Below are 18,990 nucleotides of genomic sequence, written 5' to 3' on the forward strand. Positions count from 1 at the left end.
GAAAGAGTAAAACCCTTACCGAGTTATAAGCTGATTCGGTCAATTGTCCTGCAACATTTTTGTGCTCTGCTTATAAATTGCCCCTGCCTGCCATGTTTCGTGAACACATATTCAATAACATTTCCATTGTTAGAGCCGAATTTTCTTTGTAAGTAGCCCAACACGCTCTGTAGGAAGGCTTAACGGCTCTCGACATTGTGAGAGAGAACACACACTATCACGAATCTGACAAGATAATTTCAGTGCTGGATTTTCTTTGTTTGTAGCCAATCATGGCTAACAGCGCGCTTGCCGGGTTCCTCATTCTCCTCCTCTTTTTCATGTGTGCAATGTCGTTGGGCAAGGCGGAAGAAGAAGATATAAGGAAGCCCTATATTATTCATATGATCAAATCCATGAAACCCCAACATTTCTATCTACACCAACACTGGTACGCTTCAATGCTCAGCCAGGTCTCAGAATCAAATGCGAATGAGTTGCTATACACATATGATACTCTCTTGCACGGCTTTGCTGCGAGGCTAAGCGAAGCAGAGGCTGACGCCATGGAGAGTATGGAGGGGTGCTTGGCCGTGGTCCCTTCCTCCCTCAATAAAGTTGCCACTACACACACGCCAGAGTTTCTGGGTCTCTCATCCTCCTCCTCTTCTTCTCCTGGATTATGGTCTCAATACTCCACTGGTGGCGAAGATATCATCGTGGGCGTGATTGACACAGGCATATGGCCTGAAAGCAAAAGCTTCAATGATGCAGGGCTTGGACCTGTTCCCTCGAGATGGAAAGGCACATGTGAAAGCGGGCAGGCCTTCAATTCGTCACATTGCAATAGAAAAATCATTGGAGCTCGATACTTCTACAAAGGCTTCCAAAATAATGTTTCTAAAATCAATGAAACGTTGGAATACATGTCTCCCAGAGACGCCCACGGCCACGGCACTCATACAGCCTCAACTGCCGCAGGAGCTGCGGTAACGGGTGCCAGTTTACTCGGTTTCGCCAGTGGAACGGCCAGAGGAATGGCTCCTCATGCCAGGCTGGCCATCTACAAAGCATGTTGGGCGCCTGAAGGCAGATGCGACGACAGCGACGTGGCTGCTGCCATGGAACACGCCATTGCTGATGGCGTCGACATCCTTTCTATCTCAATTAGCTCAGAAGACGTGCCATTCCACATGAATATCAGAGCCATTGCAGCGTTTGGAGCGACAGAAAAGGGAGTATTTGTTTCTGCCGGGGCAGGCAATCGAGGACCACTTTCGTCTACTCTGAGCAACACAGAGCCATGGATTACAACCGTGGGTGCGAGCAGCATCGACAGAGATTTCCCTGCTTCTCTGGTGTTGGGCAACCAGGAGATATACAGAGGCACCTCCGCCTTCAAAGGAGGAGATGGAAAATTGCAAGGGCCATTCCCTCTCGTCTATGTCTCCGCCAGCAACAGCTCAAAGCGTTGTCTTGATGGCAGTCTCGACCCCAATCTGGTGAAGGATAAGATAGTGCTGTGTGATCAGTTGATCGATCCAGATGACTCTAGCGCACCGGAGAAGGCCAATGAAGTAGCTAGAGCAGGCGGTGCAGGAATGATTGTGGCCAATGAAGAGCTCCTTGGAGCACAGCAGCAGTTTTCCTACACTTTTAAATTTCCCGCTATCAGCTTAAGTTTCAAAGCTGGGGAAAAAATAAAATCCTACATCAACAGCACATCGAATACTAGTACTGCCACGGCCGCCATGCGTCTCACTGGATTGACTATTGTGGGAAACGCAACGGCCGCTCCCATAGTGGCTGCTTTTTCATCGAGGGGGCCGAGCGAAGCATATCCTTCTGTTCTCAAGCCTGATATGATTGCTCCTGGTGTCAACATATTGGCAGCATACGCTGGAAGTGTGGACTACATTTTAGATTCGGGGACCTCAATGGCGTGTCCTCATGTCAGCGGCATTGCAGCGCTCATAAAAGCCATCCATCCCACCTGGAGCCCCGCCGCCATCAAATCTGCTCTCATGACGTCTTCCTACATTGTGGATAATAGAAAGCAGGAGATCAGAGATTCAGTAACCATGGAGGCAGCCAACCCATTTGCTATGGGCTCAGGCCACGTGGACCCAAGATCTGCAATGGATCCTGGCCTTGTCTACGACATGGCACCGCAAGATTATATAGACTTTCTATGCTCTCTTAACTACACCAAGAAACAAATTGCTCTTCTCACCAAGAGACTGATCTCGTGTCCCAAGTCCAGTTTCGAAGCTGGAGATCTCAATTACCCTTCGTTTTCTGTTGTGTTTAAGCCGGGCAACAATTCGGCTCAAGTGAGCAGAAGAACAGTGACGAATGTGGGTGCAGTTGCAAAGGGTAATGTAGTATACAGAGCGAGTGTGAAGAGCCCTCCTGGTGTCAGCATCACTGTGGAGCCCCAGACGTTCGTGTTCAGAAATCTGTACGATAAAGCCACCTACATAGTGAAATTTGAAAGCAATATAAGGACTCCATCTCCTTCCGAGGGAGACCAAAATGGCTTTGGAGAGATAAGTTGGACTTGCATTGAGGGTGGAAGACAACTTGTTCGTAGTCCGATCGTATTGACTTGGCAAGCTTCAAACTAATCCAACCTAGCTCAAATATAATATTATTTATATTTAGCAATCCATATGGATAAGATAATCCAACCTAGCCCTGCTACTTAGTATGTCATTTGCAAGCATATATAATGCAGCTTAGTGATTGGTTTGTAATGCATCAAATATAATATTAATTATGAAACCCTAACAAAGGGGTAAGCCATTAGGTTTAGACTAAGCCACTGAAACTCACTAAGACAAGGAAGAATGAATCCGAAAGGAGAAATTCATTCCTCATATCTAGATTTAAGCTTTGCATGATATTTGTAATATTTTGTCACTGTTATTTTATGTCAATCTCTCATTGTTTGTCCTAGATCTAGCATTGAAATTCAACTGTAATTCAAATTTAGTTTTCAACTCTAACAAGGGGAGAATTAACTTGTTTTGAATCAAGTCCTTTTAGGATTGGATCAATCAAGTTTAATTTTGTTCTCTTAATGTTTGGTCGTTAGGCAAAATTAGTGGCTTTATCAACCTAAATGGTAACACCCTAATTTCCACCATCTCACAAAGTCTAATAGAATTAACTTGAAAACATTGAAAAGAACAAGTCTAGATTATCAAATTTAAAGGAAACATACATAATAAACATTTGAATTCTCAAAAACTAAGAATATTACCTCATCGAATAAAAAATGATCTAAAAAACCTCAACTATTTGTCTTACGTTGTGCAATCGACAAAAAGGTGGTCAAATGGTCATGGAATATTCAAAATATGTTTGTGTGAAGCCTAACCACCATGAAAAAGTGTCACTTTATCTCATAACATGCAAAAGGTAGAAAAACTAGAAAATGTGGGCCTAAATCGTGGGTCAACTAATCCTCTTACCCTTTTTTAATGCAAGCTATTTGGCGGGCACAAAATGCCCTATATATAGTTTTGATTTATTCCTCAATGTATTGCTAGTGTAAATGGTTTGTGATTCCTAGTTTAGATAATTAGACTAATGAATCCCATTTACTTACTCTACAATAAGGAGCCTCATGAACCCCTTTATAGGCCAACAACAAAAACATGAGGAAATAAGGGGAAACAAAAACTCCCTATGTGACAAGCCCTATACTGAACCAACTAATGTAAAAGCCAAAATTTATTGAGCCAGGGGTACAACCTTATGTTGAACCTCTATTTCCAACCATAATGTCCCCACAAGAATGATCACCCATGTGGAATGAGCAGACTGCAATGCAAGAAGAGGACCATTTGCATAATAATTAGGTTTTAGCATATCTATGTAATCCTATCCATATCAAATAACTTCAAACAACAAAAATATAACACCTTAATTTCCAATCACTCACACAATTTTAGGCACCAAGGAGAACCTCCAATTTAAATTTTTTTGTTAGTGCCATGATAAATTATTTTTAGAATAAAATAAAATAAATTTTAAGTGAATAAAATAGTTGCAAATTTTATATCTCCCACATTTGTTTTAGATATATGTATTTAAGATAACTATACTACCTTAGATTGACGTACAGGATTATATGTACATGCTTTGCAACCAGTCGATTTTAGAATAACATGTAAATTAATTAGATATTCATATCTTAACTTGGTTTCTGATAGGATTTATCTTTCTAAATCCAACCTCGTCACATCAATAATTGTTTGGGGATAATTAAAACTATGAATATGAATGTTTCTTAGATTTTGACTTAGTAAAGGATAATTATAATTTCTTTTTTATTTTTCTTTCAATTTATTTGTGTTTTTGTAATTTTTCTTAAATAATTATACCTTTTTATTTGCCTCTATTTTTATGTCACTCCTTTAAAATTCTATGGAAATTATGTCATCATGGCCTACCATATCATGCTCCATCCTACTACTTTCCTACTTAGATATTTTTCTTGTACTTCATATCAAAAATATGTTATCAATGTCTACCATATGATGGTGCATCCTTTTACATGATACATTGAATTAGGTTGCTCAAATTTTAAAAATGTACTGTGAGCATCACAAATTTTATCATGACATTATTAACACTCTGCATTTATTCTTATTTATAACTATTGATAAATAACATTCTTTCTGTCCCATCCTTTGAGTCCCACCCATCTATTTAGTCCCATGTTCTTTTATTTTATTTCAAGTGTTCATCCATCTCTTTTATTCTTCCTTGTGCTTTGGACCAACACTCGGTGACATTAAATATTTCTTATTCTACATTATTTACAAATCCACCGCTTCTTTTATATGTGGCACCCTTTGAACAAGGGCAACATTTAGACACCTATATTTCATCACCTTGTTAATTAAATCCATCATAATCCTATTTGGGAAAATCCATCATTCTAACCAATCAATTCTATTATCATTTCTTAATTGACTAATTCTATTGTGCTCATCATCATGCCACATTGATACTGTCTTATGGACTTTTCCATGTTAATGCACCTTATTAATTAATTGATTACATTATATCAATTAATAAATTTCAATCACCCATATATCATCCCATGACTAATTAATTCATAAAACATAATTAATTAATTAATCAGCTATTTCCTAAATAATTGTTGTGCCCGTCCTGCCCATTGGGCCATAGTTTGTTCCTCAAGTTGGGGACCACCACATTACAAGAGTAATGTACATGCTTTAGTTCTCAAAACCCTCGATTGAATGATCAACCTCTTTCCTTTAAGCGTCAAGTCTTGGTTATGTCCAATGGGGCCCCACCTCACTTTATCACCTTATTGCCATCTAATGGAAATTTAAATCACTAGGATTTATCATTATTGAGCCTTGTTCCACCCGATACCCCGATCCCCGGTAGTATCATGTTAGTGGGTCCCTCATAGGTCACATATCAACCGGACACGCGTTAGAAACTTTTTCAGCACACACACTTCTCGTGTTATGCAGTTCTTAAAGAACCCGATTGCCTGATATTTCGATAGTAGCAGCCTCAAGACCGACAACTCATGCAATGACGTCAATAAATTACCTTTTGGTAATGGGAAATAAATGAAGCATTAATAAAATGTTTTTTTTTCAAATCTCAAAGTAGTACGACAACCGCCGAAACAAAAGAATTAATTTCTCCATGTATTCATATGGCTATCACCTTTTCTCATCCTATTTGCATTTGAGACTTCTGGTAAACTTGAAGGGGTGTATAGGCGAAAGCACAAAACCAGGTTTGAGGATAGAATCTCTGTTTGCATAAAATTGTTAAAATTTCTGGTTTTCTTGTTGATAAGATAGGGGAAGTTTGTTAATTTGGCATTCATGAACATCCGTTCTTCTCATAAATCCTTTCTATTTTATCCCAATTTGATCTTTCACCCTCTATCAGAAACCCTAGCCCTTCTGTGTTTAGCTTTTATGGCACCTAAACCCTCTCAGCCCATTGAAAGAAAATTAGACCATATCAAAGATAGAGAAATCGAACCATTTACAATGCATGACATTCAGAAGAGGCTTCATAGTTTAGAGAAGTGTCCCATTACACAAAAAGTCATTGAATCTACTATATCTCAAGCTAAAGGTTATCCTTTCACCATTGCATGCCTATAATTGGTCCTCTCCTGTGTGCAACATTATCATCCCGACTCCCATGAAATCCAAAGTGTGAATTAAGTTCTGATAGACAAAATAGATACATATAATATTTCTCTTGCACTACACATCCTTCAAAGAGAAGGTGAGGTGAATTTATCTTATTACTCGGGATGGGGGTTCTTTCAGAACTGTATAGATTGGTGTCTGGACACTATTGTTCAAGGTTGGTTAAAATCCCCTTGACCTAGTACATCTACGTTACCTTCTCGAATAAAAATGGAGCTGTTTAGAGATGATATCACCGATATCATTGTGTTGTTGTGCTGTGTGGTTGGTCGACCTAGGATAAAATTCTTTGAAGAATGGATGTTTCATTTTTTCCTCAGTGTTTGTGATGATAGAAATCAGATTGACTAGGCAGGGTTAATATGTGATTCCCTTCACAAACAACTTGTAAAGTTTAATGATAGGAGTGAATTATGCTTTTGCTTTGTGCTTTGCTATGTATTAGCTGTCAAGAGAATCTCTTGGCTGGGTTTGAGACAAGTTGGAAATGTCACAAATGGTGTCCATGTTTATAATTGTTTCCCTCAATTACATAAAAGAGACGGTATGAGGAATTTCTCTCACATCCATGACACTTTATTCATGACAATCATAAAAGACATTGAAGTAAACCCTGAAAAGAGAATATCAGAGGAGGCTATGGCCCTAATTCAATATTATGGTAGCTTCTATATTCAGTACATAATTTTCTCATAATTGAGAATAGGAGTTTATGAAAAGGCTAGATTAAGATTACCCAAGTATGCCTCTAATTATCTCTTCTTGGAACTATGTCGTTATATGACCTTTGTTAATACAAAATATATACAAATGAGAAAGAAAGGGTACTCTTTTCCTATGAGCTTGTCTCAATTTTCTTGTAGAAATAATGAATCTCCAAAATTTTTTGATAAACTTCTAGCTAAGATTGGTTTTTGTTCCCTACCCATAAGGATCGATTTTGATAGTAAGGGTTATGTTAAAAAAAAATTCTATGGAGCTGCTCACTATGTTCACTTACCCAAGCTATAACAAGAATGGGACCTAAAATTAAATTTCAACATAAAGATAAAGAAGCAACGAGGATGTGATTGTTTGATTTCTTGTTTCCTACTTAGTTGTTCAATTTTTAAAGTCCTTGCTCATACTATTGGTCCTAGTGGACCGTTTAGTTGGAAGTTATTCTTAAACTCTCTTTAATTGGTTGTCTCCAAGAAGTCATTATTTTGATTAGTTTATGGTCAAACTATTTAAGGTTGGTAGGAATCATTGTTAACAGTTTCGATTTGGAACTTAAAGGATCCAAATTTCAGTTAGCAGCAATATTGTAATTTTATGAAAGTTTAATGGAATTCTGTTTGAAGGAGACTTTGTGCTGATTCAATCAGAGCTCTGATCTATATTTGATGCTATCATCAATATTTATATCTGAATGATTGATTGAATGTGGGAATATCTGTTCTTTATTTAGAATTTGTGCTATAACGAATAGTGGTTTCCTACATTATTGTGAATTTACATTCGATATTATGAATGTTCTTGTTTGTGATTTATTTTATGCGGTGATCATTCATTAGTAAAAATATTTGTATGAATGTTGGTAAATGATTTGTGTTTAAGATATATGGAAATTGATCTTTATACTTTGATGTGATGGTCATGTGTAATTAATCTCATGTTTTCCTTCCTCTTTATTTTGTAAAGTTTACCTTTCCTGCTTTCTAGTTAAAAGCATACCCAAAATAACCTAAATTGATATCATAAGATGGATTTGTACCTCTAAAATTGAAAGGAAAGTTGCAAAGCCATAGCAACTTCTCCGACTGTTGTTAATAGTTTGCTCTCTTATTCGGGGCTAAGAGTCGATACTGTCATATTTTGAAGAGAACAAAATCTATTAACCAACAATAATACATGCACATATACCTAGTTAAAATAAATAAATAATCATAATTATCCTCATCCACATTTAATTTATGTTAACTTAATTAAATATTTTTTTGATTCAAGTTATTTTACTAATTAAACAAGTTAGATTCAGGTTATTTAACTAATCAATCAATTGAGTTAATTAAATTAGTTCTAGGTTATTTGACTAATCAATCAATTGAGTTAATTGGTCAATCAAACCAGTTAACTCTAAATCAAATATATAGTCCACAAAATCAATTAAATCAATCTAAACATATGTATTTTCACTTTTGAAAAATCTAAAAAATTCACTATTTTTTCGGAAATTGAGGAAGCTCTCTAAATAACCATTGACCTACTTTGAATATTTTAATCATGTCATTGTTATGCTACTCAAAATATTTAATAACAATTGAGTCTCCATAATATTTTTTTTTGATTTGCATGTGTTTAGAATTTGGATTTTAATTTTTTGAAAATTTCTAAATTTTATTCTAAAATCACAATATATAATTTAAAATATTATATAAAAGAATATTAGTAATTATGTATAAGATTTAAAATTTATATAGTTAATGACATAGAGAAAAATCATATAATACATATTGTATATATATTTTAAATTTATTTCAAAAGATTAATAATTATATAAAGATCTTAATTTCATGAGAGTCTGAAATAAATAAATAAATTAAGGCATGAGATATTATTTGATAATAAAATAAATCAAATAAAATTGACAATGTTTATTAAAAATAAATTGAAACATTACATATGACCATGTAGTAGAAATGCAATATACATTTGCTTCTTTTTATTTGATAATAGCTTTGCCTAAAGAGTAGTCATCGTCTTCATATTTCACTCATCTATAAATTTGGTTAAGATAACTCGAGAATGTTTGAATCATCATGCTATTGTCTATATCATCCTAGAATTAGCATCAAATTTATGAAATTTAGTTATGTTGTTCTTTCTCTTAACAAAATTAGTATTTTTCATTTATTTTCTTATGAGCCAAGTTGGGATGAAAAATGCATGTGTGACACATACTTTCCAAAATATTTGATTTATTTCTACAAACTAACCTTTTTATATTTAGAGTTGGGATCTTTTATTAAATTGTGTGAGGTTTGAGAAAATAATATAATTAAGAAAAAAAGATAATAATATTATGTATGAAGATATAGCCTTACGAACTTACCACATCTAATGTACTTAAATTTTTGGTAATATCAGAACACATATTAATAGAAACATCAGAGTACTTAAGTTTAATATTTTAAAACTCATCTCTCTATAGGTTTAAAAATTCCATTTAAATTTATTTAATTGAATAAAACATTTTGAAAACATATGCACCAAAAACCATCATAAACAAAATAATATCAATTTTGGTTAGACTCAAATTAAAATTATAATTACGATTAATATCTAGAAAGAGATTCCCCATATTAAATAGTTGCATTGACTACAAAGGAAGGCATGAAAAAATGAGATATCCTCTAAAATGACATCTACACCTCCATTCTTCATGCCATTTTGAAAGCTTCCTCGTATGCTTCTCATGATTAAGATGCTTCTAGATTTATTGCAAAAAAATTTCAAATAGCATATAAATGGGTGGAGAAAAACATGTTGAAGAAGGGAAACATAGAGACAAATGATGTAATGACATCCATAATTTCAAAATAACATAATTTACAGAATTCATAGAAAAATTCATAAAATAAAGTGTTACTATTCCACAAGTGCGGATATACAAGAATGAGACCTAAAATTAAATTTCAACATAAAGATTTAATACACAAACTATAACAAGGCCGAACATAATGGATCGTGTTCCTTTACGATAGACTGCAAGGTCATTTATAATGAAAAATAATTCATGAAGACCATCATGACAGGAACTTTGACATATGTCTCCCACAATCACATAAAGGGTGAGAACATTTTTGGGGCATGTATCCACCCTACCACGAAGTAGTTACACTTCCCCAAAATATTTCATGATACAAAAGATACCCAACCCGGCACGAGGTAGACTAACAATGCAAATTCGACAAGAGTAATGGAATAATGCAATATGGCATATCTATATCTAAACTGATATAACAACTTCATGGTTACCTAAGAATGTATATTAAGAATACATTGCTTTCATGAGCATATATGTGTGTAATATCTTCAATCCATGCACTTGATAACTCATCAAGGATCTTATTTTCAATCAAACCTCCATTAATTATAAAATCCAATCAGAACCATAATTTAATTTTCTCAAATTCTCAAGAAATATACAACACTATAATCATAGCCGATACTACAACACATCTCTACATACATAAGTTTAAGATTATTTAGGAGTATCTATAAGAAATCATATAGCAGTCTCATAAAAAAATATAAGGATATCAAACATGAAGACACGGGATGGTCATTCATGAAAAGATATCATGACCTTAATAATGGTTACTCATGACAATGTCTCTTCTTTAACACCCAATAGTTGTATTATGATATCCAAGGCACAATTAGAGTATAGATCATTACTCACCATTTAATCTATCATCAAACAATCAATATCATATGACAATAACCTAGTTTCACCAAAAGATTCCATACCACGATCATATTCAAACATGAATTTTCCCCATTAAACCATTGTCTTTCCCAATACACACAATTATTTCATTTAAGATGTTCCCTTTGAATTAGGTTTGAGATAATATCAAATCAATATTTTAAGAAGAATAACGATAATGGATTTTAAGGATAATTCTTGTTGTTTTTAGAACTTATCATTCAAAATCAAAGAAAGTTCATAACTACTTTTCTTAAGAGGTCAACTCTTATCCACTTGGTGTGGTTCTAATCACCATAAGCTTGTACAAGTTGATCTAAATCCAATCTTGTAATAATATTCAGTAGAATTACTTTGTAAATAAACATTAATGAAATACATCTATTTAGCCTTAAAGAGTTTTATATTTACTTGAAAGTCTACTTTGTTCCTCTTAAGAGTAAATACACTCTTACACACACATGTATATATTCCTATCTATCATATCATAGATTTTATAATTATAAATCTCCCAATAAAAGAATTTAGGATATGCTAAATAATCATTTGATCTTGAAAGGGTAATACAACCATATTAACCTTCAACTATTTATAATGCTATTAATATATTAATCATCAAGATGAAAATCTAAAATTAATTGTAAGAATACTATAAAATCTATCACTTCCTATAACATCATAATGACAATCTGAATAGCTTTCATTAAATCTTGTGTGTAAGCAACACAATTCAAATATGCATGCCCTTAAAACCACAAATTGCATAATCCCAAGCAAAAACCAATTAATTGTTTTTATAGAGACACCCAAAGAAGATTCTCTTTTTTATTTTTATTTTACTATATAAGAAAGATAACAATGTTTACAATTTTTAAAACTATTGTTTTTACTAACACACCATATTTATGATACTTTCATTTTTGGAGATTCTTATATCTCAGAAGCGAGGTGTGGGAAGAAGATGTTGGACAATTATGCAAAAATATCAAGGCAACATATTAACTATGAGACAAGCAAAATTTTCTTTTTAAATGTCTACCAATCCCTCCAAGAGAAAATCACTACTATCCTAGCCTACCAGACTGCTATTCTTCTTAATTTTTATTTGAGGCTTCCTCTCATATCTAAAACCCCCTCCTTATCCTTCTCAAATGGAATTATTGAGATATTCCAAAATAAATTAGAAGGTTGGAAACGTAATTTGCTCAGTATGGTAAGGAAAGTATAGATGGTTAAATCATGTCTTAAGAGCATCCCCATATATTACCTCTTCCTTTTCAAAATATTGGGGAAGGTGGCTGAGATAATTGAGATGATTCAGAAAATATTTTTCAGGATTGGTACTGAGGAGAAAAATTGACTATCCTTAGTTGCCTGGGACAGGGTATGTTGCAAAGCAACAATGATGAAACCCTAAAAACGTAGAGTACCTAAAATATAATTTCAATAACTACCAGAGAAATGCAGAGACGTGGCGAAGATATAGACAGTCAAACCAAATAATAGATTCTTAAAGCACAAACAGAGATATGTAAAACACTGAGAACGAAAAACTATGAATTTATTAAAAATCAAAAATATGTTAACTACCACACAAACTGAGGCAAAATAGGCCACAAGGTAAGGAAGACACATATTGAAAATGCACACAATGGAACGAGAGAATTTCAAATTGAAAAGAGTGAAAATCAATTCATCTTTAGAGGTACCTGAATTCTGGAGCTGAAAACAATTACCTCCGTTCTGCACAAACCTCTCTTTCAACCAAACACACCGAAAAAAAATTGCTTCAACGAAACCCGACAAAGCCCTCAACAAGCTCAGATACATTGTAAATACACATAGTATCCAGACAATGAAAACCCAAAAGTAGCTGTGAACTTTGTGTGCCGCCACAACAAAGGTAAACATGTAGAGAATGAAAACCCAAAATTAATTATGAGCATTGAACAAAAGTGACAGACACACTACCCAAGGACACGAAACACACTTTAGAGAAGCGAAACCTTTAGTCGCATTTAATCCAGGCTCTTCACATCACTCTCAAAGCCATCCATAGAGGGCATGGTAGGCGGTATGTCACCTCATCACCACGTCACACTCAAACACATCAATAGATGACGTTGTTCAAGTTGTCTTATCACCACCCAAGAAACAAGGCTTGGCCAAAAAGTTGCTAAAAAATGGATAATCATCGAAAGGCTGACACTTTGGCAGGCAAAAGCCCGCACAAGGATCTTATTGGCTAATTATGATTAATATATGGAAAGAGAATCTCCAAACTAAATAGCTGCATTGACTACAAATGAACGCTTGAACAAATGAGATATCCTCTAAAATGACATCTACACCTGCATTCTTTATGCCATTTTGAAAGCTTCGTCATATGCCTCTCACGATTAAAATCCTTCTAGATTTATTGCAGAAAGTTTTCATATAGCATATAAATAGGTGCAGAAAAACATGTTGAAGAAGGGGAAGCGTAGAGATAAATGAGTGGAAAGGGAATGCTTGTAGTGAGCGTAAAGCAGGATAAAAGATGCACGCTTGGAAGAATCAATTGGAAGGAAGAAATGAAATAAGTGAGAAAATAAGGATAAAGATGAAACCAATGTGACCAAAATCATGGGATGCCAATTATTTATGCAACTCTTATGGCCATGATTTTGATCCAGCCAAAGAAAACATCCTATTGCTCATTTCAAAGGATTGGGAAAGACATTGCAAATCAAATTTGAAATTCAAATTGGTTGCAGTTTCATTAATGATGAGTGTGACTATGTGCGTCTGTGTGGATCTTCCAGCTTGAGGGCAGTGGGATTAAATTTGAATTCTAACTATGGCTAACTACCGATTGTAGCCATTAACAGAATTGGTTAGAAGAACCAAAACGTCATCGGTGAAAGGAATGGATCAAAAGGCCCGACACCAGCCACTTAAGTGGGGCAACACCTAGAGTGTGTTTGTTAAGCCCAACCCTCTTGATCCTATGTTATAATGAAATAAAATATAAAACTTTTGACTATGGAAAAGCTTAAAGAAGCTGGAATTAGTTGATTTTGATCTTTTTGACTAGTCAAGATAGTTTCCACAAGGAAATCTAGATAATTTATCACACCATGAAAGGATTACCTCAAAGAATAAGGGTTTACTCTATAATGACCAAGCTTGAAGAATTTGATATTTTCAAGTAGTTTATATGGTACATCAAGTCAATAATGAATGTACTAAAAAAAATTAAAATGTTGAAACTAGATAATGCCTAAGATAATTTTGTCAACTTTTGTAAACAAAAGGGAATTAAGATGCAAATATTAGCTACATATACTACATAGAATAATGGGGTAACTAAAAGAAGGAATAAGAAAATTCAAGTAAAATATAAATCAATGCTCAAGGATCATAGTCTTGGATATAAATTATGGAGAGAAGTAATTCATATAACAACTTATTCGATCAATCATAGTTTGTAATTAAAACCTTAGAAATATAATCTGTAAACATGGAATGTTTAGGAAACGAATCCTTAGTTGGGCATTCTAGATTCTTTATGAGTATTTCATTGACACATTCCGAAAGAGAAGAGAAGGAAACTCAATGATAATATTTAAAAATGCATCTTTGTTAGGTATGATGAGTCTGGTAAAGCCTATGACTTTTACAATTTCATAGAAAATAAAGTTCACATCTCTAAAGATGCCAGTTTTGAGGAGTGTGACCTTACAAGTGTTTTTATGTTAAGTTTTTAAAAGAAAAAGATGGATATTATGCATCATCATACACACCGAGAAAATTTAAGCTAAAACCAAAAGGAATTAATGAATCAACAAAAGTAAGAGAAGGTATTGATGAGTCAAATTCAAGCCCATTATCCATTCCAAAATCCAATGAAATCTTGTAAGGAGATACTAAATAGTAAGGAAATAGCCATCAATTGTTATGGCTATGATATCAATTACGCATTGATGATAATTGTTGGTGCTCATGAACCAAGAAGGCTTGAGGAAGTAGTAAAAAAGGAAACATGGTAAATCATTATGAAGCGAGAGGAAGTTGATACACGAAGCAACTGATTGTAAATGTGTACTAAAAAAAAAGTTTAAAATTCATGATTCATTAATAAGCACAAAACAAGATTGATAGCTATAGACAACAAATAGAATCATAGTGTGTTGAAGGTACCCAAGAGTATAGTTTCCCATAGTCACACAGAGCATATTATAAATGCATCATATATTTTTTTGTGTGACGAACCAATGTTTATAAAAAAAATGTTGAAAACACAAACTCCATTAAATCACAATCTCAAAAAACTATTATATTGACCTTGTAACAACTTTCCATAATATAATTTTAAAAAATTATAATAATACAAATCACAATCTCAAAATATCTATTATATACACCACCTCACGATATAATTTAAAAATTTATAATAACAATTTAATTTTATTATTAAAAATCAGAAGTTACGTTGCGGATTTTAATTTATTATTATTTGTCAAATAAAGTTGTAGGATTCGCATTTTTATCAGGGGGAGATTATGTCAAAAAAATAAACTAAAAATAAAAATCTTAAAATTTGTATATAACGATCGGAACGATCACCATTCTACTGGAGCGGTTGAGAGAGTGAGCGAGAAAATTGACTTATTCTAAACAACGAAATATTCCTTTTCGATTTCGATCATACCTGAAGAGTTCCAATGAAGCGTCTCAGATTTTTCTATTTTGCTTGAAAGAGTAAAACCCTTACCGAGTTATAAGCTGATTCGGTCAATTGTCCTGCAACATTTTTGTGCTCTGCTTATAAATTGCCCCTGCCTGCCATGTTTCGTGAACACATATTCAATAACATTTCCATTGTTAGAGCCGAATTTTCTTTGTAAGTAGCCCAACACGCTCTGTAGGAAGGCTTAACGGCTCTCGACATTGTGAGAGAGAACACACACTATCACGAATCTGACAAGATAATTTCAGTGCTGGATTTTCTTTGTTTGTAGCCAATCATGGCTAACAGCGCGCTTGCCGGGTTCCTCATTCTCCTCCTCTTTTTCATGTGTGCAATGTCGTTGGGCAAGGCGGAAGAAGAAGATATAAGGAAGCCCTATATTATTCATATGATCAAATCCATGAAACCCCAACATTTCTATCTACACCAACACTGGTACGCTTCAATGCTCAGCCAGGTCTCAGAATCAAATGCGAATGAGTTGCTATACACATATGATACTCTCTTGCACGGCTTTGCTGCGAGGCTAAGCGAAGCAGAGGCTGACGCCATGGAGAGTATGGAGGGGTGCTTGGCCGTGGTCCCTTCCTCCCTCAATAAAGTTGCCACTACACACACGCCAGAGTTTCTGGGTCTCTCATCCTCCTCCTCTTCTTCTCCTGGATTATGGTCTCAATACTCCACTGGTGGCGAAGATATCATCGTGGGCGTGATTGACACAGGCATATGGCCTGAAAGCAAAAGCTTCAATGATGCAGGGCTTGGACCTGTTCCCTCGAGATGGAAAGGCACATGTGAAAGCGGGCAGGCCTTCAATTCGTCACATTGCAATAGAAAAATCATTGGAGCTCGATACTTCTACAAAGGCTTCCAAAATAATGTTTCTAAAATCAATGAAACGTTGGAATACATGTCTCCCAGAGACGCCCACGGCCACGGCACTCATACAGCCTCAACTGCCGCAGGAGCTGCGGTAACGGGTGCCAGTTTACTCGGTTTCGCCAGTGGAACGGCCAGAGGAATGGCTCCTCATGCCAGGCTGGCCATCTACAAAGCATGTTGGGCGCCTGAAGGCAGATGCGACGACAGCGACGTGGCTGCTGCCATGGAACACGCCATTGCTGATGGCGTCGACATCCTTTCTATCTCAATTAGCTCAGAAGACGTGCCATTCCACATGAATATCAGAGCCATTGCAGCGTTTGGAGCGACAGAAAAGGGAGTATTTGTTTCTGCCGGGGCAGGCAATCGAGGACCACTTTCGTCTACTCTGAGCAACACAGAGCCATGGATTACAACCGTGGGTGCGAGCAGCATCGACAGAGATTTCCCTGCTTCTCTGGTGTTGGGCAACCAGGAGATATACAGAGGCACCTCCGCCTTCAAAGGAGGAGATGGAAAATTGCAAGGGCCATTCCCTCTCGTCTATGTCTCCGCCAGCAACAGCTCAAAGCGTTGTCTTGATGGCAGTCTCGACCCCAATCTGGTGAAGGATAAGATAGTGCTGTGTGATCAGTTGATCGATCCAGATGACTCTAGCGCACCGGAGAAGGCCAATGAAGTAGCTAGAGCAGGCGGTGCAGGAATGATTGTGGCCAATGAAGAGCTCCTTGGAGCACAGCAGCAGTTTTCCTACACTTTTAAATTTCCCGCTATCAGCTTAAGTTTCAAAGCTGGGGAAAAAATAAAATCCTACATCAACAGCACATCGAATACTAGTACTGCCACGGCCGCCATGCGTCTCACTGGATTGACTATTGTGGGAAACGCAACGGCCGCTCCCATAGTGGCTGCTTTTTCATCGAGGGGGCCGAGCGAAGCATATCCTTCTGTTCTCAAGCCTGATATGATTGCTCCTGGTGTCAACATATTGGCAGCATACGCTGGAAGTGTGGACTACATTTTAGATTCGGGGACCTCAATGGCGTGTCCTCATGTCAGCGGCATTGCAGCGCTCATAAAAGCCATCCATCCCACCTGGAGCCCCGCCGCCATCAAATCTGCTCTCATGACGTCTTCCTACATTGTGGATAATAGAAAGCAGGAGATCAGAGATTCAGTAACCATGGAGGCAGCCAACCCATTTGCTATGGGCTCAGGCCACGTGGACCCAAGATCTGCAATGGATCCTGGCCTTGTCTACGACATGGCACCGCAAGATTATATAGACTTTCTATGCTCTCTTAACTACACCAAGAAACAAATTGCTCTTCTCACCAAGAGACTGATCTCGTGTCCCAAGTCCAGTTTCGAAGCTGGAGATCTCAATTACCCTTCGTTTTCTGTTGTGTTTAAGCCGGGCAACAATTCGGCTCAAGTGAGCAGAAGAACAGTGACGAATGTGGGTGCAGTTGCAAAGGGTAATGTAGTATACAGAGCGAGTGTGAAGAGCCCTCCTGGTGTCAGCATCACTGTGGAGCCCCAGACGTTCGTGTTCAGAAATCTGTACGATAAAGCCACCTACATAGTGAAATTTGAAAGCAATATAAGGACTCCATCTCCTTCCGAGGGAGACCAAAATGGCTTTGGAGAGATAAGTTGGACTTGCATTGAGGGTGGAAGACAACTTGTTCGTAGTCCGATCGTATTGACTTGGCAAGCTTCAAACTAATCCAACCTAGCTCAAATATAATATTATTTATATTTAGCAATCCATATGGATAAGATAATCCAACCTAGCCCTGCTACTTAGTATGTCATTTGCAAGCATATATAATGCAGCTTAGTGATTGGTTTGTAATGCATCAAATATAATATTAATTATGAAACCCTAACAAAGGGGTAAGCCATTAGGTTTAGACTAAGCCACTGAAACTCACTAAGACAAGGAAGAATGAATCCGAAAGGAGAAATTCATTCCTCATATCTAGATTTAAGCTTTGCATGATATTTGTAATATTTTGTCACTGTTATTTTATGTCAATCTCTCATTGTTTGTCCTAGATCTAGCATTGAAATTCAACTGTAATTCAAATTTAGTTTTCAACTCTAACAAGGGGAGAATTAACTTGTTTTGAATCAAGTCCTTTTAGGATTGGATCAATCAAGTTTAATTTTGTTCTCTTAATGTTTGGTCGTTAGGCAAAATTAGTGGCTTTATCAACCTAAATGGTAACACCCTAATTTCCACCATCTCACAAAGTCTAATAGAATTAACTTGAAAACATTGAAAAGAACAAGTCTAGATTATCAAATTTAAAGGAAACATACATAATAAACATTTGAATTCTCAAAAACTAAGAATATTACCTCATCGAATAAAAAATGATCTAAAAAACCTCAACTATTTGTCTTACGTTGTGCAATCGACAAAAAGGTGGTCAAATGGTCATGGAATATTCAAAATATGTTTGTGTGAAGCCTAACCACCATGAAAAAGTGTCACTTTATCTCATAACATGCAAAAGGTAGAAAAACTAGAAAATGTGGGCCTAAATCGTGGGTCAACTAATCCTCTTACCCTTTTTTAATGCAAGCTATTTGGCGGGCACAAAATGCCCTATATATAGTTTTGATTTATTCCTCAATGTATTGCTAGTGTAAATGGTTTGTGATTCCTAGTTTAGATAATTAGACTA

At 35.9% G+C, this 18,990-nt stretch overlaps 2 protein-coding genes across 2 annotated transcripts; both read left to right on the forward strand.

Moving 5' to 3' along the window:
- The first annotated feature begins 272 nt into the window (after nt 1–272).
- Nucleotides 273–2,606, forward strand: LOC131044414 (subtilisin-like protease SBT1.7). The gene has a single exon (XM_057977732.1). It carries the CDS (start codon nt 273–275, stop codon nt 2,604–2,606), a length of 2,334 nt encoding a protein of 777 aa, XP_057833715.1.
- Nucleotides 2,607–15,689: 13,083 nt separating this feature from the next.
- LOC131044419 (subtilisin-like protease SBT1.7) lies at nt 15,690–18,023 on the forward strand. Its single transcript, XM_057977737.1, has one exon. The coding sequence runs from the start codon at nt 15,690–15,692 to the stop codon at nt 18,021–18,023; it is 2,334 nt and encodes a 777-aa protein (XP_057833720.1).
- The last annotated feature ends 967 nt before the right edge of the window (nt 18,024–18,990 follow it).

This window comes from Cryptomeria japonica, unplaced genomic scaffold (assembly GCF_030272615.1).
Source record: "Cryptomeria japonica unplaced genomic scaffold, Sugi_1.0 HiC_scaffold_687, whole genome shotgun sequence".
Classification (NCBI taxonomy): Eukaryota; Viridiplantae; Streptophyta; class Pinopsida; order Cupressales; family Cupressaceae; genus Cryptomeria; species Cryptomeria japonica.